At 42.1% G+C, this 23203-nt stretch overlaps 1 protein-coding gene across 1 annotated transcript in view; it reads right to left on the reverse strand.

Moving 5' to 3' along the window:
• MINDY4 (MINDY lysine 48 deubiquitinase 4) overlaps nt 1-23203 on the reverse strand; it is an 86236-nt gene that overhangs the window by 24598 nt on the left and 38435 nt on the right. The window contains exons 8-13 of the mRNA XM_015812402.2: nt 21926-22027; nt 20390-20453; nt 18951-19016; nt 14862-14929; nt 7026-7089; nt 4967-5128 (exon numbers count right to left, since the gene is read on the reverse strand). Coding sequence (XP_015667888.2) covers nt 4967-5128; nt 7026-7089; nt 14862-14929; nt 18951-19016; nt 20390-20453; nt 21926-22027 — 526 coding nt within the window. The remainder of the gene's footprint in view (nt 1-4966; nt 5129-7025; nt 7090-14861; nt 14930-18950; nt 19017-20389; nt 20454-21925; nt 22028-23203) is intronic.

The following is a 23203-nucleotide window of genomic DNA, read 5'->3' on the forward strand; positions in this document are numbered from 1 at the left end:
GGGGGGGAGATATATTGTAAAACTTTTAAAATTTTCAATAAAAAAAAAAAAGTCAATATTAAAGCATGCAATCAATCAATCAGTCAATCACCCATCTCTCTCGTAAAGTCCATTATGGAGGAAAATAAGGAAGGAAAGAGATGAGGAAGACCAGCAGAAGGTGGATGGACTAAGTTACAGTGGAGATGGGGGCACCATTGGAAGACTTGAAGGACCAGGTTGGAGACAGATCATCTAGAGAAGGTCAATCTATCTGGTCACTAAGTGCCAACAATGGGGCAACCATTGGAAGACCTGAAGGACCAGGTTGGAAACAGATCATCTTGAGAAGGTCAGTCTATCTGGTCACCTTTCTTGCCACAGTTGTTAAGTGAATCACTACAGTTATTAAGTTAGTAACATGGTTGTTAAGTGAATCTGTCTTCCCCATTGGCTTTGCTTGTCAGAAGGTCACAAAAGGGGATCACAGGACCCTGGGAGACAACAACTGTCATAAATACGAGTCAGTTGCCAAGCGTCTGAATTTCGATCACATGACCAGGGGGGGATTCTGCAACGGTCGTTAAGTGTGAAAAACGGTCATAAGTCACTTTTCTCAGTGATGTTGTAACTTCGATCGGTCACTGTTGTAAGTCGAGGACTACAGCGTAAGTCACTGTACAAGAGCAAACTTTTGGCCCAAGACCCCCCAGACAGAATGATCCAGAAGTCAGGACCGGTGCAGAAATCCCCATCAAAAACAAAACAGTAATGCTGATCTGATTTCTATCTTTGTAGATCATTTTATATAAATAGCAACAGTTGTGATGGTTGTAATGGAGCCAGGGCAAAAAAACACAAAACCCAACAAAACTTGAAAAGGGTTTCCTTCAGTAAACAAAGGAAGAGATCCTATTATCTGCTTTTGCCAGAGGAGTAAGAGATGATGCCAACAGCCTAATACAGTATTCTTTTCCGTGAAATTAATCATTGCAAGAATAAAGGGTGTGTGTCGCAACGGTATTGGTTTACACGGGTGTTTCTCAACTTCAGCAACTTTAAGATGTGTGGACTTCAATTCTTAGTATTCACCAGTCAGCTTGTTGGGGGGGGGGGAGTTTTAGAGAAAATGCCCTAAAACAGGCATTAATTTTGATCCCCAAAGGTTACAATTTTAGGAGAGAGAAGCCAAAGAATAAAAGGTGTGTCAGGTGCGAAGAAGAAGAAAAATAGGATATGGATGGAGATCAGATCATGGTGTGACAAAAGGTACATTAAAGTATAAACTAAAGTAAAGTAAAAACTAAAGTATAAATTAAAGAAGTAAAGAGTAAAGCAAAGAGTAAAATAAAATAAAGAGTAAAATAAAAAGTAAGGAGTAAAGTAAAGTAAAAAAGCAAAGTATAAAGTAAGAAGTAAGGAGTAAAGTAAAAAGTAGAGTAAAGTAAAGAGTAAAGAGTAAAATAAAGGGTAAGGTAAAAAGTAAAGAGTAAAGTAAAATAAAAAGCAAAGTATAAATTAAAGTAAGAAGTAAAGAGTAAAGTAAAAAGTATAAAGAGTAAAGAGTAAAATAAAGAGTAAAGTAAAAAGTAAGGAGTAAAGTAAAGTAAAAAAGCAAAGTATAAAGTAAGAAGTAAAGAGTAAAAAGTTTAAAGAGTAAAAAGTAAAGAGTAAAGAGTAAAGTAAAAGTAAAGAATAAAGAGTAAAATAAAGAGTAAAGAATAAAGAGTCGTAAAGCAAATAGAGTAAAATAAAGAGTAAAGTAGAGTAAGTAAAAAGTAAAAAAGCAAAGTATAAATTAAAGTAAGAAGTAAAGAGTAAAGTAAAAAGTAAAGTAAAGAGTAAAGAGTAAAATAAAGAGTAAAGTAAAAAGTAAGGAGTAAAGTAAAGTAAAAAAGCAAAGTATAAAGTAAGAAGTAACGAGTAAAAAGTTTAAAGAGTAAAAAGTAAAGTGTAAAGAGTAAAGTAAAAGTAAAGAATAAAGAGTAAAATAAAGAGTAGAGTAAAGAATAAAAAGTCGTAAAACAAATAGAGTAAAATAAAGTAAAGTAGAGTAAGTAAAAAGTAAAAAAGCAAAGTATAAATTAAAGTAAGAAGTAAAGAGTAAAGTAAAAAGTAGAAGAAAGAGTAAAGAGTAAAATAAAGAGTAAAGTAAAAAGGAAAGTATAAAGTAAGAAGTAAAAACTAAAGAGTAAAGAGTAAAGTAATGAAAAATATAAAGCAAAGAGTAAAAAGCAAAGTAAAAGAGGAGCTTTATGGGTGCTGCCTAGTGTTGTTGCACAAAGTAATGGCGAGAAGCACACAAACTGGAGAAAAAATTATTCACCTCTTCAACCTCAGGAATTTTCACTTTCTAGAGAAGCTACACAGTATTTCTCTGGGGATTTAATCTCTTTGACCGCTGGACACGAGGAATGTCTGCATTTCTGGGTGGGTAACTGCAAGGGATTGGATTCCACTTTTGCTTCTGGCTGTGCCAACGTCAACAGAAGCAGCTGAAAAAGGTTATTTCTGAGATTTTTTTTTCATGCTCTTCCAGTAAATAAAGTTGTCCTCCCTCACTTCAAAACCCATCAAAATACGGGCAAACCCCTTAATTTTTACTTTTTTGATATCCCTTCTGTGTACAGAGGTGCATTTCGAACTAATCCCTATATTGAATGCTGGCATGTTTTCAGTTAAACCATCTTTTAATTGATTACAATTAAATTACAATTACAATCACAATTCACCTCTTGATGCGGGTGAAGAAGGAGAGTGCAAAAGTTGGCTTGAAACTCAACATTAAGAAAGCCAAGATCATGGCATCCGGCCCTCTCAATTCCTGGCAAATAGATGGGGAAGAAATGGAGGTAGTGACAGATTTCATTTTCCTGGGCTCCAAGATCACCGCAGATGGGGACTGCAGCCAAGAAATTAAAAGACGCTTGCTCCTGGGGAGGAAAGCTATGGCAAATCTAGACAGCATACTGAAAAGCAGAGACATCACCTTGCCAACAAAAGGGCGTATAGTCAAGGCCATGGTTTTCCCAGTTGCAATGGATGGCTGTGAAAGTTGGACCATAAGAAAGGCTGAGCGCAAAAGAATGGAGGCCTTTGAACTATGGTGCTGGAGAAGGGTCCTGCGAGTCCCTTGGACTGCAAGGCGTTCAAACCGGTCAGTCCTAGAGGAGATCAACCCCGACTGCTCTTTAGAAGGCCAGATCCTGAAGTTGACACTCAAGTACTTTGGCCACCTAATGAGAAGGAAGGACTCACTGGAGAAGAGCCTGATGCTGGGAAAGATGGAGGGCAAGAGAAGAAGGGGACGACAGAGAAGGAGGTGGCTGGATGGAGTCCCTGAAGCAGCAGGCGTGACCTTAAATGGACTTCAGAAGATGGTAGAGGACAGGAAGGCCTGGAGGAACGTTGTCCAGGGGGTCACGATGGGTCAGACACGACTTCGCAACTAACAACAACAAATTGATTACAAAGTTCTCAGTTAGCAAGAGGAACACATTGGACGGTATCCAATTCCCCAAAGACGCAAATCTTCAGAATCAATGTTTCTCAACTTTGACAACTTGAAGGTGTGTGGACTTCATTTCCCAGAATTCCCCAGTCAGCAAAGCAGGAAAATTCTAGGAACTGAAGTCCACAGATCCTCAACTTACAACAATTCGTTTAATGATTGTCCGAAGCTACAATAGCACTGAAAAAAGTGACTTATGATCATTTTTCACACTTAACGACCGTTGCAGCATTCCTCTGGTCATGTGATCAAATTTCAAGTCCTAAGCATCTGGCTCATATTTACGATGGTTGCAGTGTCCTGAGGTCACGTGATCCCCTTCTGTGACCTTCTGGCAAGCAAACTCAATGGGGAAGCCAGATTCGCTTAACAACCCTGTTTCCAACTTAACAACTGCAGCGATCCACTTAGCAAGCATGGCAGGAAAATGAGGCAAAACTCATTAACAAATGTCTTGCTTAGCAACAGAAATTTTGGGCTCAGTTATGGTTGTTAAATCGAGGATTACCTGTATTAGAAAAAGGAAGTTGTTTGAAATAGAATTAAGGAGAAAACTGGCGTATAGAACAAAGCAAAGGACACACAGAGAGGCCAAATGTTTGTGTTGACTTCAGCGGCAACAGAAGTCTAGTTAGCTCAACTCAAATGAAATCCTCCTTTTGAGTTACTTGATGGATTGATTAGCTTCAAATAAAAAGAATAACAGAGCTGGGAGGGACCTTGGAGGTCTTCTAGTCCAACCCTTTGCTTGCAGGAGACCCTATCATTGCAGACAAGTGACTATCCAATCTCTTCATAAAAATCTCCAGGGATGGAGCACTCACAACTTCTGGAGGCAGGTTGTTCCACTGATTAATTGTTCTCACTGTCAGGAAATTTCTCCTTAGTTCTAGGTTGCTTCTCTCCTTGATTGGTTTCCATCTGTTGCTTCTTGTCCTGCCTTCAGGCACCTTGGAAAATAGCTTGACTTCCTCTTCTTTGGGGCAGCCCCTCAAATACTGAAAGATTGCTAGCATGTCTCTGTAGTCCTTCTCTTTGTTAGTCTAGACCAGGAGTAGGCAACCTTGGCTCTTTTATGACTTGTGGACTTGTGGACTTCAACTCCCAGAATTCCTGAGCCAGCATGGCTCAGCTTGGAAACCTCTCCCTTTCCCCTCAGCATGGCTGGCTCAGGAATTCTGGGAGTTGAAGTCCACGAGTCATAAAAGAGCCAAGGTGGCCTACCCCTGACCTAGACATACCCAATTCTAGCAGCCGTTCCTTATATGTTTTAGCCTCCAGTCCCCTGATCATCTTTGTTGCTCTTCTCTGTACTCTTTCCAGAGTCTCAGCATCTTTTTTACATCGTGGTGACCAAAACTGGATGCAGTATTCCAAGTGTGGCCTTACCAAGGCATTGTAAAGTGATATTAATACTTCACGTGATTTCAGACAAAGGGACGTCAACCCCAGCTTTTTCACAAGTCTTCTCCATACCTGACAGACGTCGTAATGCTCGAAGAGGGACAGCAAGCCCAGGTCACTACGGCCAGTGACCCCTTTCAGGACGGTGATGTTGCCGTTTCCTGAGTCCAGCTCCATCATATCGTTGAAGACGTTGGATACGGCCTTGCCGGTCAGTAGCAGGTTGACCAGTTCCTAGTTTCAGGAGAACAAAATGGTGGATGGATTAAGCACTGGTCAGACAGACTCAAAGATCTGATACAATCACTTGGCTCCAAGTCAGCCTTTGCCTGAAATGAATTTAATAATAATAATGATAATAATAATGATAATAATAATAATGATGATAATAATAATAATGATAATAATAATAATAATAATAATAATAATAATAATAATAATAATAATAATAATAATAATAATAATAATAATAATAATAATAATAATAATAATAATAATAATAATAATAATAATAAAGTTGGAAGGGACCTTGGAGGTCATCGAGTCCAACCCCCTGCTCAGGCAGAAACCCACCATTTAAGGAAGAGGATCAAAATTCTTCTACTTTTTTGGTATATGGAAGCTTAATTATAGGTTGTCCTTGACTTACAACAGTCTGTTTAATGATCATTCAAGTTAAAAACTGACTTCTGACCGTTTTTCACGCTTACAACCATTGCAGCATCCCCACAATCACGTGTTCAACACTCAGATGCTCAGCAACTGACTCATATCTATGACGGTTGCAGTGTCCCGGGTTCAGGTGATCCCCTTCTGCAACCTTCTGACAAACAAAGTCAAGGATGAAGCCAGAATCACTTAATCGTGTGACTCACTTAACAACTGCAGGGAACCACTTATGGAGCAAAAATGGAGCAAAATTCACTTAACAAATGTCTCACTTAACGACAAAAATGTTGGGCTCAAATGTGGTCGTAGGACTACCAGTATACATGATAATACAGGTAGTCCTTGACTGATGCTCACATCTGAGCCCCATATTTCGGTTGCTAAGTGAGACAGTTGTTAAGTAGCTTTTGCCCCATGGTGGATGAACAGGGAATGTTTGAAGAATATATTTAAAGTTGAGTATTTCTAAAATTCTGCTTCAGAAAAGAATATCCTTGAAAGGTGTCACAAACAAACCATATTTGAATCTTTCTGCACACTTAATGTGCAGAGATAGAATAGAATAGAGATGGAAGGGATCTTGGAGGTCTTCTAGTCCAGCCCCCGCTTAAGCAGAAAATCTATACCATATCAGACAAGTGACTGTCTAGCTTTTTCTTAAAAACCTCCAGTGATGGAGCGCCCATGATTTCTGGAGGCAAGCTGTTCCACTGGTTAATTGTCCTCACTGTTAGGAAGTTTCTCCTTAATTCCAGGTTGCTTCTCTCTTTGTTCAGTTTCCAACCATTGTTTCTCGTCCTTCCCTCTGGTGCTTTGGAGAATAACGTGACCCCCTCTTCCTTGTGGCAGCCCATCAGATACTAGAACGCTGCTATCATGTCTCCCCTGTTTCTTCTTTTCTGTAGACTAGCCAAACCCAAGTCCTGCAGCCGTTCTTCGTATGTTTTAGTCTCCAGGCCTTGGATCATCTTAGTTGCTCTTCTCTGAATTTTTTCCAAACTCTCAACAACTTTTTTGTGATATGGTGACCAAACTTGGCTGCAGTACTCCAGGTGTGGTCTTACTAAGGCTTTACAAAGCGGTACTAACACTTTGCCTGACCTTGATTCTATGCCTCTGTTTATACAACCCAGGATTGTATTTGCTTTTTTGGCTGCTGCTGCACACTGCTGGCTCATGGTCAATTGATCGTCCACTAGGACTCCAAGGTCCCTCTCACAGTTACTGTTTTTGAGCCAGGTCTTGCCCAGAAGTGGGCCACCACCGAGAGAGGCTGCATTATGGGTCCCTGGAGGACATCAGCAAGTTGATGAGCCTTCAAAGTGACATCAAACAGCTACTTACTCTAGTGTAGAACCATGTTACTGCTTACCTTGATTTGACCCCTTGGCAACTAACAATTCCCCATGGATTGTTCCTTTTAGTTGCACCTCTAACTCACGGGCCCTGCTCTGCTATTTACCTGTGTGCAGTATCCGTGTGCACCGATTAGTGGGTTTGTGATGACATCCATATCTCCACGAACTCTGTTGGGGAGAAAAAGAAGGATCTCATCAAAACTAGATTTAAGAAACTGGCTTGCGTTTCATTTTCCTCCACTGGAAATCTGGTTATCTCCCTAGGAAGGTGGAGAGACATTTGAACACACAGTGAAAACACAACCTCTTGAACGGGTCCTTCAAAATATCTCGTGGAGTAAAATGCCAGGAAAATATAGAGGGAGCAATACTTACCTATACAGGTACTGTAAATAATTTACTGACGGCCACAATTGACCCCGTTTTTTAAAGAAATTAAATATTTAAAACCTTCTCACTGAAAAAAAAAAGTATCCAAACCACAGGATACATTTTCAATGGCCATACCTGGCTTCCCCTTAAAATTGGAGGAGTTTAACTAGAATTTGAACTAAAAAAATAAATAAATCACATTTTAAAGTACAAATATTAATTTTTTGTTTGCATAAAAAAACCCCACTGATTCTAAAAATAAACGCAAAGAATAATTGTGATTGTTACCTGGAATGCCAAAGCAAAGCTCGGTGTATCAAGGAAGTATTTGGACTAAAAAAAGCTTTTTAACTGCTGCCATGGAAAGTGAGTTGCTCTCACTAAAAAAAGGGTTTGTATTAATAAACTACCATCATCAAAGAACAATTCTAAGAGTTGATTTATATTAGGGACTCTTTCAAGGAATGTCAAGTCCCAAACATTACCGAAAGAAGAAGAAAGTGGAAAGTTGATGAGATTTATTGGCCATTTTTTTCACTGAATGACCGGCACTGTGAAATTCCCATGGCAATTGCTTGAAGCCAACTCACTGATGAAATATGCGTCAGTCGGGACCTGTGGGACATCATGTGTGGACAATAGAAGGAAGTTCTAATTCCATCCATGGTTGCAAATGTTCCGGGAACGCCAAGTTGAGGGTAAGATATTGGAGGAGAAGCAACATCTGTGTTTCCCATCATTTTTCCTAACCTGCAACTAAATGGTATTTTCTTGAGGTTTAGGAAGCCTCTTCCCAAAGAAGGTCAACCAACTCCTCAGTGCATTGGAAGGAGGAGGACCTCAAGGGTTTTTGAACAGCAGGGCCAATGGGAATTGTTGTTCCAAGACATCTGGAGCGACGTAAGAGAAAATTGAGGAACACACGAGCTACAGAAACTTGCAGAAGCTATGTGTAACCATCCAATCAATCAATCAATCAATCAATCAATCAATCAGAATAGAGTTGGAAAGGACCTTGGAGGTCATCTAGTCCAACCCCCTGCTCAAACAGGACACCCTGTGCCCTTTCGGATAAATGGCTTGGTAAGGCCACACTTGGAATACTGCATCCAGTTTTGGTCACCACGATGTAAAAAAGATGTTGAGACTCTAGAAAGAGTACAGAGAAGAGCAACAAAGATGATCAGGGGACTGGAGGCTAAAACATATAAGGAACGGTTGCTGGAATTGGATATGTCTGGTTTAATGAAGAGAAGGACGAGGGGGGACATGATAGCAGTCTTCCAATATCTCAGGGGCTGCCCCAAAGAAGAGGGAGTCAAGCTATTCTCCAAAGCGCCTGAAGGCAGGACAAGAAGCAACGGGTGGAAACTAACCAAGGAGAGAAGCAACCTAGAACTAAGGAGAAACTTCCTGACAGTTAGAACAATTAACCAGTGGAACAACCTGCCTCCAGAAGTGGTGAATGCTCCAACACTGGAAGTTTTTAAGAAGAGACTGGACAGCCATTTATCCGAAATGGTATAGGGTTTCCTGCCTGAGCAGGAGGTTGGACTAGATGACCTCCAAGGTCCCTTCCAACTTTATCATCATCATCATCATCATTATTACTATTACTATTATTATTGTCTCTTCTTTAAAAAAAACGCAGTGATGAAGCATCCACAACTTCTGAAAGAAAGCAAACCACTTTCAAAACTATTGCCAAGAAAATTGCAAGACCTTATCTAGACTGACTCAGAGAGAAAAAGAAAGAACAAAAGAAAAAAAAAAGTTCATAGAACTTTCCCCTGAATGTTAGTAGAACGCAATGTGAGTCAGAAACAGAAGTTAAATCTGACCTGGGAAAGAAAGAAAGAAAAATCTCAAATGATTAAAAAAGATTTTTTTAGAATAGAAAGCCATTGTGGATAAGACGGGATGGGGGAGGGGAGGACCTCAAATTCACATTCGGGCATCTGTATATATTCTAAAATGTATTAGTCATATACTTTCACCCACCTGCTTCTTATAAAACAGTCTGAGCATCCATCTCCGGATTCTTAACCTTTCAAACTTCTATCTTAATATCCACAATAACTCTCTTTTCATTGCTGGCTTAGTTTAATTTTCTAAATTTTACTGTGTGATTATTTGGTGGACTGCAATCAAATGTTCATCCGGCTGGCTTTCTACTTCCTTCTGTTATTTTATTAGGCAGCTTTTTTTAAGTTCAATATTTTTACTGTTATTTTGTGACTTTATATAACCACGGAAGCATCTGTAATGAAGTTTATATATTTCTGAGGTTTTCGCGGGTGTTTGTATGTAGGTCTTTGGTTATTCGGGTTTTCTCCCGCGTAAAATTGGAAGTGTCTTGGCGACGTTTCGACGAAGTCCCATTCGTCGCCAAGACACTTCCAATTTTACGCAGGAGAAAACCCGAATAACCAAAGACCTACATGTATGTATGTATGTATGTATGTATGTATGTATGTATGTATGTATGTATAAAGTTTATAAAAATTTTGAGGGTTAGCTGGGAAGAACTTTGTTTGATGAAGTTGAACAGATTTCCAGGGAGAGAAAAAAGATTTTTTTTTTAAAAAAAAAGAACTTCATTAAAAGTCACTTTTTTATTTAAATCACCAAGGTATTAAAGAGAGTTGGAACTGTAGTCTAATGCGTGGTTTATTTCTGTACTGGTTTTCTGTTTGCATTAAGATATTTATTGTTGAAGAATTTAATCAAGTCTTAATTGGACTCGGTACTGTTTATTTTATCATCAAATTTCTACCATGTGATCTCTGTATTTGTCTGCAAAATTTGCAAGATGCAGCCTCACATCTTTGATGGACTTGCAATAAAGCAAAGAAACACCGGGGCCAGATTTTTGTTTTAATTCCAAACATTCATAAAAGAAAAATAAAACTGAAACCAGATTTTTTTTTCTTTCTTTTAGGACTCTTGGACAAAGAACTAGAAAAAAATCAGTCAGAACATTACATATGTTGACTGCAGTGAGACTCATATATGCACAAAAATGGAAAGACAAATTATCTATGGAGATTCTCAGTTATCCAGGTCATGGTCATTCCAAAGGTGCTGGGCATTCTTCTTTATTCCTTGAAGACATTTCACTTCTCATCCAAGGAGCTTCTTCAATTCTGACTGAATGATAGAGGATGGAAGGGCTTATATTCCTTGCAGCCATCTGGTCGTTTAGTACTCTTTCTGAGAGTCGTTGAGGCTTCCACTTCCATCCTCCACCACTCAGTCAGAACTGAAGAAGCTTCCTGGATGAGAAGCGAAACGTCTTCAAGGAAAATCACAGAAGGTCCAGTTTTTCTTGGCTATGAGTAGGACCTTGCTTTTCTTACCACTAAATTGCATTTTGCTGGACAGGGCTCCACGTTCAAGTTTGTCAAAATTGATGAGTGGTCAAAGAAGGAAGGACACACCACAGGACTTTGCAAGAAGAGAGAGAGAGAGAGAGAGAGAGAGAGAGAGAGAGAGAGAGAGAGAGAGAGAGAGAGAGAGAGAGAGAGAGATGGGCCAATTTACTTAAAGGTAAGGAGGTTCTTGAGAGACCTGGCATCCTGAGCTTGTAATCAAGGTAATAAAGGCTGATTAAGCTGAATCACTTTTTCCATAGATTAGAATAGATTGGTTTTAATGGCGCAAACAGCTTTCTCTCTTTGACCTTCAATGTTCCCTAGACTTCAGGCTGTTTTCTCAGCACTATTGTTTTTTCCCCTTTCCCAAAAAAAAAAAAAAAAAAAAGGATGGGATTTTTAATTTTTTTAAAAAAAAACAAAACCACATTGTTTTTTTTAAAACAAAGCATTAAGTTCTTCAAAAGTTTTGAGGATACTGAACCGAGATCTATATCTTTATTCAAAACATAGGTCGACCCACATGGGAATCTCATTCACAGAGGTTGTTGGCAGCCAATTGCCTGCTTGAAATTATTGTCACCTTCCCTGTTATGCTGAGCGCTTGGTTCGTGGCAAGGCTTTTATTGCAGAAATATTTTGGGTTGCTCCAGTGAGGTTAGGATCCTACACCAAGGTACAACCAGCTGGCGGTGTTTCCCCATGGGACAGTGAACAGAATATTTTAGAACAGGGGTCTTCAAACTTGGCCCTTTTATGAGCTGTGGACTATAACTCCCAGAATTCCTCAGCCAGCATGCCTGGCTGAGGAATTCTGGGAGTTGAAGTTCACAGGTCATAAAAGGGCCATGTTTGAAGACCCCTGTTTTAGAAGGTGATGGCCTCACCTTGGGGATAGTTATTAGGTGTCCACCTAAGTTAATATTTCCCAAACTGGGCAACTTTCAGAACTGTGGACTTCAACTCCCAGAATTCCTTAGCCAAGATGGCTCTCTCTTGTTGAGAATTCTAGGAGTTGAAGTCCACAACTTTTAGAATCCTCCCTCAATCTTCATTGCAGGCTTTTCTATTGACTTTGTTGTGGGGATCCAATAGGGAAGATCGCAAATGGCAATCATGAGGGCCAGAATTTTATTCATGTGATGCGTTGAGTTCTAAGTTCTAATTCCCTTCATTGAACACCATTGTAAAAGCCACTGAACCAATGGCCAAATGGCTATAGAGATCCTCAATCATCCAGGTCAGGGGTAGGCCACCTTGGCTCTTTTATGACTCGTGGACTTCAACTCCCAGAATTCCTGAGCCAGCCATGCTGAGGGGAAAGGGAGAGGTTTCCAAGCTGAGCCATGCTGGCTCAGGAATTCTGGGAGTTGAAGTCCACGAGTCATAAAAGAGCCAAGGTCGCCTATCCCTGATCCAGGTCATGGTTATCCCAAAAGTGCTTTTCCAAAAGACAACTGGACTTTCTTGGGTTGTTCTTTGAAAACCTTTCAATTCTCTTCCAGGAAGCTTCTTCGGTTCTAACCTCAGTTCTTCAGTTCTAAAATTCTTCGGTTAAAACTGAAGAAGCTTTTGGGATGAGAAGCGAAATGTTTCCAAAGTAGGGAAAAAACCAAGAAAGTCCAGCTGACTTTTGAAAAAGCATCTTTGGGTGATCTTTGCAGCTGTTTCCATTCCAAGATCATTTCAAAACATCTACCCAGGAGTTACGTAGCAATCCTTGAGCGAGGCATTACGGATAGTCCTCGTCTTATGACCACAATTGAGCCCAAAGTTTCTGCCGTTTGTTAAGTGAGTTTTGCCCCATTTTACGATCTTTCTTGCCACAGTTGATAAGTGAATCACTGCAGTTGATAAGTTATTAAACCGGTTGTTAAGTCAGTCTGGATTCCCCATTAATTTTGTTTGTCAGAAGGTGGCAAAAGGCCATCCCATGACCCCGGGGACGCTGCAACGGTCACAAGTATGAACCAGTTGACAAGCGTCTGAATTTTGGTCACATGGCCATAGGGTTGTCACTGTGAAAAACGGCCCGAAGTCGCTTTTTTCAGTGCCGTGGTAACTTTGAATGGTCACTAAATGAACTGTTGTAAGTTGAGGACTATGGTATGGCTCCTCCACATATTTTTGAGCCTTCTCACAACTGACTTGACTCACGTGTCATCCATTTGGTGTTGCTTCTTAGCAATCACACCGATGGACCTTCTCCAGGATAGGCAGTTTCCAATCTGCCCTGTATTTTCCCACCCAAAACAGCCACCGTCTGCCCGTCTGACTGATGGGAAAGGTGAGGTTAGCCTGACCTTTGGAACTTAAAGATTTTAAGGAAGAACAGTGAATTCTCCCTTGCCTGCTTACGTTTCCTTCTCCTGAGAGATAAGGCAGACATTCATTAAAAATTGCTCAACATAAACAGAAGATAAGAACAGGGCCAAATTAGTTCCCGTGTTTATTTCCTCTTATTAAGGACTTCAGCTCTTGAGCTAATAGGCTCAGGTTTTTAATCTGCTACACTAAAAAAAAAATATAAAATTCCACTGAGCATATGGTTCCCTAAGTCCTTTTAGTCATAATCCCAGTAAAGCACTTACAATGGTTCATTTAGTGACCATTCTAAATTACAGCACTGAAAAAAGTGACTTACGACCATTTTTCACACTTACAGCATTCCCCACGTGATCAAAATTCAGATGCTTGGCCACTGACTCATATTTATGACGATTGCAGCATCCCAGAGTCACGTGATCCCCTTTTGTGACCTTCTGATAAACAAAGCCAATGGGGAAGCCAGATTCACTTAACAACCGTGTCACTAACAACTGCAGTGATTCACTTAACAACTGTGGCAAGAAAGGTCATAAAATGTGGGACACAGATCTGGAGACAGATTACTCTTAAAAGAGCCCATGAAATGGCCTTCAATCTTTAGTTTGGATGTTCTTCCAATTACAAGGATTTTTCCTTGATGTAGCTCCAGAATCAGGCACCAGAAGAAGCTGGAATGGCCTCAACAGGTCCCATGATGCTATGTACATTATTTTCTTCACACAAGGATGTCATGATGGCTTCAAGTACCCCCTTGGCACTCGACAACCTTGGAATTAGGATGACAAACTGTGCTTCTCAACCTTGCCAAGCTTAAAATGTGTGGACTTTAACTCCCAGAATTCCCCAGCCAGCCATCCTGGCTATGGAATTCTGGGAGTTGAAGTCCACACACCTTAAAGTTGACAAGGTTAAGAAAAAACGGGGAAAAACAGATTTCACAGATTTGTGAACGTTTGAGAAAATTATCTTTCCTGGCAAGCAAAAGCCCACCAAGTCATGCCCTTGCTTTATAAAACATGTTAAAACTTCTTGTCGTCTGGGTTCCAGAGTATAATCTGGAATAATCAGAATATAATTCCCCCACAGCAGCGAAAACGTTGCTGAGGATCTAGCACAGGGGTGTCAAACTCAATTTCATTGAGGGCCACATCAGAATTGCGGTTGCCCTCGGGCGGGGCGGGGGGGGCGGCCAGGGTGGGTGCAGCCTACTGGGTGGGCGTGGATGGAGTGGGTGTGGCCTGCTGGGTGGGCATGGCCAGCTCTACATCGTTCGCGTCAAGGGTGCCTGTAGGGGCCTGGGCAGGAGTGGGACAGATCTGAGGGTCTCTGGCAGAAGGGGGTGGGACCGGGGCAAGCGCCAAGGCATGGTCCATTTCTTCATTCCTCACAAAGGGTGACACCTCCCCAGCAGGCACCCAAGGGGTGGGGCCGACGCGGCAGGGGCTGGTTCCTCGCTGTTTCTAGACGGCCTTGTGGAGCTAAGACTGGATGCGTTTCAGCATAGATGGCCACCACAAAATTGTACATTGGCTCCCGGCCGGCCTGGGCCAGGGCCAAGGCAGTGGGGGCCGTTCCCTCACTGTTTCCAGGATGGCTTCAGGGGCCACATGAAACCACTTTGCGGGCCGCATCCAGCCCCCGAACCTTGTGTTTGACATGTCTGATCTAGCAAAATTCAGCGGTGGTAGTTATGAATGTGTACGTGCTAAGGGCAAGAAACCAGCACGGACATTTTCTGAGAAACCTAAAGAATTCTATCTATCTTCAAACATTCTTTGAAGATTCGGCTCATGTCCATCTTTCAAATATGTACCAGGGGCTTAAGCGCTAATTAGATCTCTTAGAATGAAATGCAAACAAACTCACCGATTGATGGATCTTGACAATATCACTGACAAAGTCAGAAGAATGCAGCCATGTGGACCAGCCTCAAACTGAAAGACAGATCAAGGGGAAGATGGAACATGAAAAATATGGAGTGATGACCAAAATAGGGGCCTCCCCAGGCAAAACATTTGTGGTTGAACAAAAAATGCGCGCAATGGTTCTTCTTAGTTTCTGGAATGTTTCACTTAGCAATGTAAATTTTGGGCTCAATTGTGGTCGTAATTCGAGGACTACCTGCATGGGTTAGAACTTAGGAGAAACTTCCTGACAGTGAGAACAATTAACCAGTGGAACAACCTGCCTGCAGAAGCAGTGAATGCTCCAACACTGGAAGTTTTTAAGAAGAGACTGGACAGCCATTTGTCTGAAATGGTATAGGGTCTCCTGCCTGGACAGGGGGTTGGACTAGATGACCTCCAAGGCCCCTTCCAACTTTATTATTATTATTATTATTATTATTATTATTATTATTAGTAGTAGTAGTAGTAGTAGTAGTAGTAGTAGTAGTAGTAGTAGTAGTATGGATCATCGCACAGTCAGCCAGATGTTCAGACTGGATTTGGCATTTTGTCTACCTATCGAGTCCTTACCCAGGACCTGGGATAGACAGATGTGGATGCTTGATGGTATTACAGATATCATCGCAGGATGGAAGCAGTTCCTAGTAAGGCCGCCTTTTGCAATTGACTAATGGCGAATTTGTCAATGCCGATGATGGTGTCCAAGTGGTGCTCCAGTTGTTTTGGGATTGCACCCAAGGCACCTATTACTATTGGTACTACCCTTGCTTGCCTTTGCCACAGTCTTTCTATTTCTATTTGTAGGTCTTTGTATTTTGTTATCTTCTCCGGTTCTTTCTCGTCTATTCTGCTGTCTCCAGGCACTGCCACGTCCACTATCCAGACTTTTTTGTCTTTCTTATCGACAATTGTCATGTCCGGGGTGTTATGTTGCAGGTGCTTGTCTGTTTGAATTCTGAAGTCCCAGAGTAGTTTAATTTTATCATTTTCTATTATTATTATTATTGTTATTGTTATTGTTATTATTTGTCCTGCTTTTCATTCAGGAACTCCTTGAGAGACCTCCCTCTTCCTATTTTAATGCCAACAACCAGCAGAGCAAGCAAAACAGAGAGAGATGACGGTTCAAAATTACCCAGATGGCCTGCCCATATTTATGGACAGACTAGAAGCTGGCTCAACCCTGTTGCTGAAATGGAATATTTGTGTGACGGTGTCACAGTAGTGGTGACGTCACTGTGGTTTTCAGCACACCACTTTGTTTCCACTAGCAATTAGGAACAAATCTCTATAACTTTGGAAAGCTTTTAAAAACCCTTTGGACAAGAATGCTTTTACAGGTTATCCTTGACTTACACCACTTTTTTCTGTGACACCACCCTTTTTCACACTTGCGACTGTTGCTGCTTCCCCATGCTCACCGGATCAAAATTCAGACCCCCTATGACGGCTTTTGGGTCCCTTTTGTGACCTTCCGGCAAGCAAACTCAGTGGGGGGAAGGCAGACTCACTTAACAACCCTGTTACTAATTTAGCAATTGCAGTGATTCACTTAACGACTGTAGCAAGAAAGGCCGTAAAGTGGGGCAAAACTCACTTAACAACTGTCTTGCTTAGCAACAGAAATTTTGGGCTCAGTTGTATTTTGGGGACTGCTTGTATCTTTGCATTGCCCCTTGTGTGTGTTTTCTGTGCTAAAGCCGGAGCCCACCTACCTTTATAATCCACTTTTTAAAAGCAAATAAGCCAGTTGGTTCACAAAGGTGGCAATTGCAACAGCACAAGCACAACCCTGCCTCTTTCTGGCCTACATCGGGAGCCAATGGGGAAATCTACCCCTTCCCTTAGGCCCTAATTAGCCTGCCCTTCCTTAATTTTCAGACCAAAATAAGATGGGCAAATGTAGTTCAGATCGGGTAAAGCCATTAAAACATAATTCAGCCTGTTCCACAAACATCGTTCTTAAGTACCACTCGAAACAATTTCTTAGGGAGAAGAAAAAAAGACATTTCTTTTTTTTTCCCTTTTTTCAAAGGCGAGAAACCTTAGATGGACTTTTTGATGAAGAAAAGGACTCGTTTGGTGATTTATGGGTTTGGGAAATTTTTTTTAAAAAAAAGTTCTGGGGGAAATGGAAAAAAAAATAGACGTCAATTATTCTGTTATTCTGTTATTTGGCAGAAAGAAGGGAGGAAGTCGTAGTTTTGTGTTTTTCTTCTTTCTCCACTTCTTTTCACTTTCCTTGACTTCTTTATTTGTCTTAGTTTTTCTTTTACTTTTTTTATATCGTTTATTGTATTGAAACGCTCTTAAGATATCCATACTTATATGTATTACTGTGTATGCCTACTCAGAATAATCCCAGTGAGATGGGCAGCAAATAAATTTAACAAATAAAATAAATGTGTTTGTTTTTGTGTTTGTGTGTGTGTGTGTGTGTGTGTACGCTCATGCATCATTGGATGGTCCTGCCATTTTTTTTACGAAAAGCCACTTTCAATTCATGGCAATGGTGCTAGATTACCAGCCATTCTTCTAATCTAAACCAAACTACCTCACAGGGTTATTGTTCTGAGGAAAAATAGGAGGAGGAAACACCAGTATGTTGTCTGTAACTGCTGAGGGAAAGGCGGTGCATGAATACTGTACAGTATTAAACTGTTTATTTATTACCTTCTAAAACACTGGCATTCTTGGCTATTATTTATTGCTTAATTGTTTCATTCTGCTGTCTATCTGAGCCAGTGTGGCCTAGAAACCAGGAGAACGTGAATTCTAGTCCTGCCTTGAGCACGAAAGCCAGCTGGGTGACTTTGGGCCAATCATCAGGAGATGGTGAATTCTAGTCCCCCCTTAGGCATAAAAACTGACTGGGTGACTTTGGGCCAATCACCAGGAGACAGGGAGTTCTAGTCCCTCCTTAGGCATGAAAGCCAGCTGGGTGGCTTTGGGCCAATCACCAGGAGACAGTGAGTTCTAGTTCCACCTTAGGCATAAAAGCTGACTGGGTGATTTTCAGCTAATCACCAGGAGACGGTGAGTTTTAGTCCCACCTTAGGCATGAAAGCCGGCTGGTGACTTTGGGCCAATCACCAGGAGACGGTGAGTTCTAGTCCCACCTTAGGCATTAAAAACTGACTGGGTGACTTTGGCCAATCACCAGGAGACAGGGAGTTCTAGTCCCTCCTTAGGCATGAAAGCCGACTGGGTGACTTTGGGCCAATCACCAGCAGACTGTGAGTTCTAGTCCCACCTTAGGCATGAAAGCCAGCTGGGTGACCATAAGCCAGTCATTCCCTCTCAGCCCAACCTACCTCACAGGATCGTTGTTGTACAAAAAGTAGGAGGAGGAAGGAGGTATGTTTGTCACCTTGAATTATTTATAAAGTACAGGTGATCATTGCTTAACAACTCACCTCTTAATGAACTTCTTAGTGAAGTTACAACAATAACCCCTCCCCCAAAGGGGATTTGTGACCCAGTTCTGGAGTTACAATGGAGACACAAACACAGAAAGACCACGTGGCCATTTTGGACTCTTGGCAACAAGCTCACTTTTACCACTGTTCTGCAGTCACATTACAGTGACTTATTTTATTTTATTTTTTTGCCAGTTTCTGGCCTTTTCATTTGATTTCCGCCCCCCCCCCCAAAAAAAACCCTCCAGATTCGCTTTGGAACCACTCCATTCGCTTCACGACTTCCACCAAAACAAGTTGCAAGGGAGGTTAATCATGTGGGCACCTTGACTTATGACCGTCCTGACTTACGACGGAAATTCTAGCCTCCGTTACAGTCGTCATGCTAAATCCTACCTTTAATAAAGGCAGGATTTTTTTTATTTTATTTTTTAAATCTAAATAAAATAAGGTAAACCGGAAGGCAGTTAAGAGCCGGGTCTAAGCCACACGTCCCTTCCTGATGAACTGGTGTGTCTTTCCTAGACAAGGTGCTTTTAAACACGCAAGCAAAAAACGACAACAAAGGCGTGTGGTGTATAATTTGAGGGCCCCGCACAGAACTGACCACTCCCTTGCCGGCCTCATACCTGGTGCATATTCTGTTGTAGGAACTTCAGCAGATCTTCGTATTTTGTGATGAAGTGCAACAGAAGCTGCAACAAGGGAGGAAAATGAAACGTTGATATCTAAGGGGCAAAATCACCCCAAATGACGCTCTTTTGAAGCAGAAGTGCGAATTCTGCTGGGCTGGAAGAGAAATATGTGGCTGGCTTGGGAATTCATGGGAGCTGAAGTCCATCTGTCTTAAAGTAGCCCAATATGGCAAACAATGAATTGCAGTTGCATGTAAGTTTTCTGAATCCTGGAGGGCAATGACTTTTTTTTCCTCCTATCAGCGTTCAGATATTTTTCTTTTTAAAATAAACGAAACAGCCACTCAACTTTGGTGGCATCTGCTCATCTGGGCTACCCGTTTGTCAGGGCCACCTGGACTTTGGATAATGTTCAGCAGGAAAGGGAAGCAAAAATTCAGAACATCTGACAGCTTTTTTGGAAAGCTGGGATGAAGGGAAACAGGTTGCGTTTCTCACATCTGCCTGGTGGAATTGGGTGTCTCACACGTACCAACTCCAAACCGCCAGTACCAAGAGGGTTTAAGTTACTAAGAGGATAAGCCTAAAGATTTATTTATGTTTATCTGGTTTCTCACCAACTTCCAGACGCTGAATATATCTTTTCCATTTAGCTTCTCTCTCTCTCTCTCTCTCTCTCTCTCTCTCTCTCTCTCTCTCTCTCTCTCTCTCTCTCTCTCTCTCTCTCCCCCTCCCTCTTTCCTCTCCTCTTTATCTCTTTCTCTCTGTTTCTCTCCATCTCCTCTCTCCTTCTCTCTCTTTCTCTCTCTCCTCTCTCTTTCTTTCCTTCTCTTTTTGTCTCTCTCCTGTTTCTCCCTCTCTCTCCCTCTCTCTTTCCCCTACTCTCTCTCTCTCTCTCTCTCTCTCTCTCTCTCTCTCTCTCTCTCTCTCTCCCTCCCTCTCTCTCTTTCTCTCTCTCTCCCTTTCTCTCACTCTCTCAGTGGGGGGAGGGGCAGAATAACGTCTTCCTTTGATAAATAATTAAAATTTGAAGTAGCCTCAGTGACATCCCATAGCTTGGAAAACATTTGTTCAAATTTGGATATAGTATAAAAATACAATCATTATAGCTCTATCAGGGAGGGAGGGAGGGAGGGAGGGAGGGAGAGAAGGAGAGAGGGAGGAAGAAAGGAAGGAGAGAGAAAGAAAGGGAGGGAGGGAGGGAGGGAGGAAGGAGAAAGAAAGAAAGGGAGGGAGGAAGGGAGGAAGGAGAGAGAAAGAAAGGGAAGAAGGAAGGAAGGAGGAAGGAGGAAGGAGGAAGGAAGGAAGGAAGGAAGGAAGGAAGGAAGGAAGAAGATGAAAAGGAACATAAAAAAGAAAGAGAGAGAAAGGAGAAGGGGGGGAAGGCAGGGAGGGAGGGAGGGAGGGAGGAAGAAATCTAAATAAAAATGTACCATTTCTAAGATCCCGTCTGGCTTATATTTTCCCGCAGGCGTGAACTGCTGTATTCCTGTAGACCTGAAAAGGTCAGAAAAACAAAACATTCTGATTTTCTCGAATGCCAGGGCAAAAAAGCAATAACCTGTGGGTGATTCAGCAGACCTAGTTAGCGTATTCTTTCTATTTTGAAGTTTTCGCTGTTTTCATATTTCCTGAGGGTTGGCTGAAAGGAGTTTCAGTTTCATAGGAGCCGCCACCCCACCACCACCACCACCACGCACTCCAAAAACCTTCAGATGACCTTCAGGAAGACAGTACGAAGTTAGCATTGCTTAGCTATGGGGCGGAGAGAGGGGGGGGTCAGGGAGAGGAAGTGGGGGGTAGAACATCACTAGCCAAGGGAGCATCTTTTCTCTTCTTGCTCAGGGGTCAAACTGTGCAACTTAAATTCTGAATGGGCACGCTGGAACATACAGCTCGTCCTCAACATATAAACATTTGTTTAGTGACCGTTCGAAGGTACAACAGAACTGGGGGGGGGGGAAAGTGACCTAGGACTGTTTCCACACTTAACGCTGTTGCAGTATCCCTGTGATCACGTGATGGAAACTGGCATGTACTTACGACGGTTGTCCCAGGTTCATGTGATCAAAACGCGGACACTTGGCAACTGACATGTATTTATGGCGGTCGCAGAGTCCCTGGGTCATGGGATCCCTTTTTTGCGACCTTCTGACAAGCAAAGCCAGATTTAACCACCGTGTTATTATTATTTTAACAATTGCAATGATTCACCTAACAACTATGGCAAGAAAGGTCATAAAATGGGGCAAAGCTCACTTCACAAATGCTGAGCAACAGAAATTTTGGGGCTCAGTTGTGGTCATAAGCCGAGGACTATCTCTAAAGCTATTTGTCCACAGCACAGGAAAATCTGTAATAATTAGCTATTGTTGAAGGAAGCTATTGTTTCATAATTATTCCTCCGTTGGTTGTTATTATGGGATAGTCTTCGAATTACAACGGTTTGTTTAGTGACCGTTCAAACTTACATGGGCACTGAAGAAAGTGACTTATGATCCTTTTTCACACTTACGACCGCTGCAGCATCCCCTTGGTCACGTGATCAAAATTCGGACGCTTGGCAACTGGCTCATATTTACGACCGTCGCAGTGTCCCAGGGTCATGTGACCTTCTGACCAGCAAAGTCAATGGGGGAAATGAGATTCGCTTAACAACCGTGTTACTAGCTGCAGCGATTCACTTAACAAACGTGGCCAGAAAAGTCGTAAAACAGGGCAAAGCTCACTTAACAAATGTCTCACTTAGCAACATAAATTTTGGGCCTCAACTGTGGTCGTAAGCCGAGGACTACCTGTACAGTGGGGCTTCTTGGTGAATGAAGGCAGAGCCTGCAACTTTGGGGGTCTTCTGCAATTCCAAGGTCTCCCATCGAAGAAGGTGAAAATGAGTTTGGATGGGATGGAGGGAGAGCAGGACAAGGATAGGGTGTTCTTTTTTAAAAAACAAAATTGTACCTCTCACTTACAAAGTCACCACCACTTTATCATTGCCACCTGCACGCCATAAAATACCGGCAAGAGCTAAAACGAGACACTGGATCCTTTCGGCGTCCGACGGCCAAAGGCACCTGCAGGTTGTAGAGAAAAAGAGAGAGAACATAATCAAGAAACTACCAAGAAGAAAAGAATATTCCCACCAACACTGACAGGGCAAACCAAGGTATATAAACAGAGAATAAACCCCACTCCCTTCTAGCACTGATGACGTTACCTAGTTGGGTCATGAAATGTCCGCAAAGAAAGAACCAAGCTCAGAGAGCACCAAGGACCCCATGGTCATCCTCCTCCTCCTCCTCCAACCCCATTCCTTTCTACCATTGATAGTATTACCTAGCTGTGTCATGAAATGTCTGCAAGAAAACCATCTATCTCAGAGAGCACCAAAGACTCCATAATCATCATCATCATCATCATCCCTACTCCTACTCCTACTCCTCTTCAAACCCCCCTCCCTTCCACCACTGATGATGTTATCTAGCTGGGTCAGGAAACGTCTGCAAGAAAACCGCCAATCTCAGAGAGAACCAAGGACTCCACAATCATCATCATCATCATCATCATCATCATCCTCCTCCTCCTCCTCCTCCTCCTCCTCCTCCTCCTCCTCCTCTTCCCTTCCACCACTGATGATGTTATCTAGCTGGGTCAGGAAACGTCTACAAGAAAACCGCCAATCTCAGAGAGCATCAAGGACCCCACAGACCTCTTCCTCCCCCTCCCCCACTTTGTCCTCCACTATGCAAACTCCACTCCCTTCTAGCAGTGATGCTGTTCCCTAGTTGGGTCATGAAATGTCTGCAGGAAAACAACCAAGCTCAGCCAAGAGCACCGAGGGTCCCACAGTTCAACCCTGAGCTATAAAGATTCTCTTCTAAAGGGAGACATAAGTGGCAAGGGAAATGTACAGCCTAGGATGGTGGTAGGTGGCCAAAAGACCCTTTTGCTGATTTCTATATTGCATCTCAGGCCGTAGGCCTTGATGGCCAGGGCTGCTGGGAATTGTAGTCAGAGATACCCAAACTCTCACCACCCATAGCCCAGGAGACCATCAAGTTGAGATCTGAAGACCAATGTTGATGCACAAAGCTTTTCTTTCTGACTGCTGGACTCTCCCTTTGCAAACTTGCCTGGTGTCATGGGAATTGGGAAGATCAATAAGTCTAATGCCCAACTCAATTCTATGTTCCACATGAGGGCACCTCCATCTTTTGGGGGCCTCGGTATTCCTTGCGAAAGCCTGCCAG

Source organism: Protobothrops mucrosquamatus, unplaced genomic scaffold (assembly GCF_001527695.2).
Source record: "Protobothrops mucrosquamatus isolate PMUCROS unplaced genomic scaffold, P.Mucros_1.0 scaffold81, whole genome shotgun sequence".
Classification (NCBI taxonomy): domain Eukaryota; kingdom Metazoa; phylum Chordata; class Lepidosauria; order Squamata; family Viperidae; genus Protobothrops; species Protobothrops mucrosquamatus.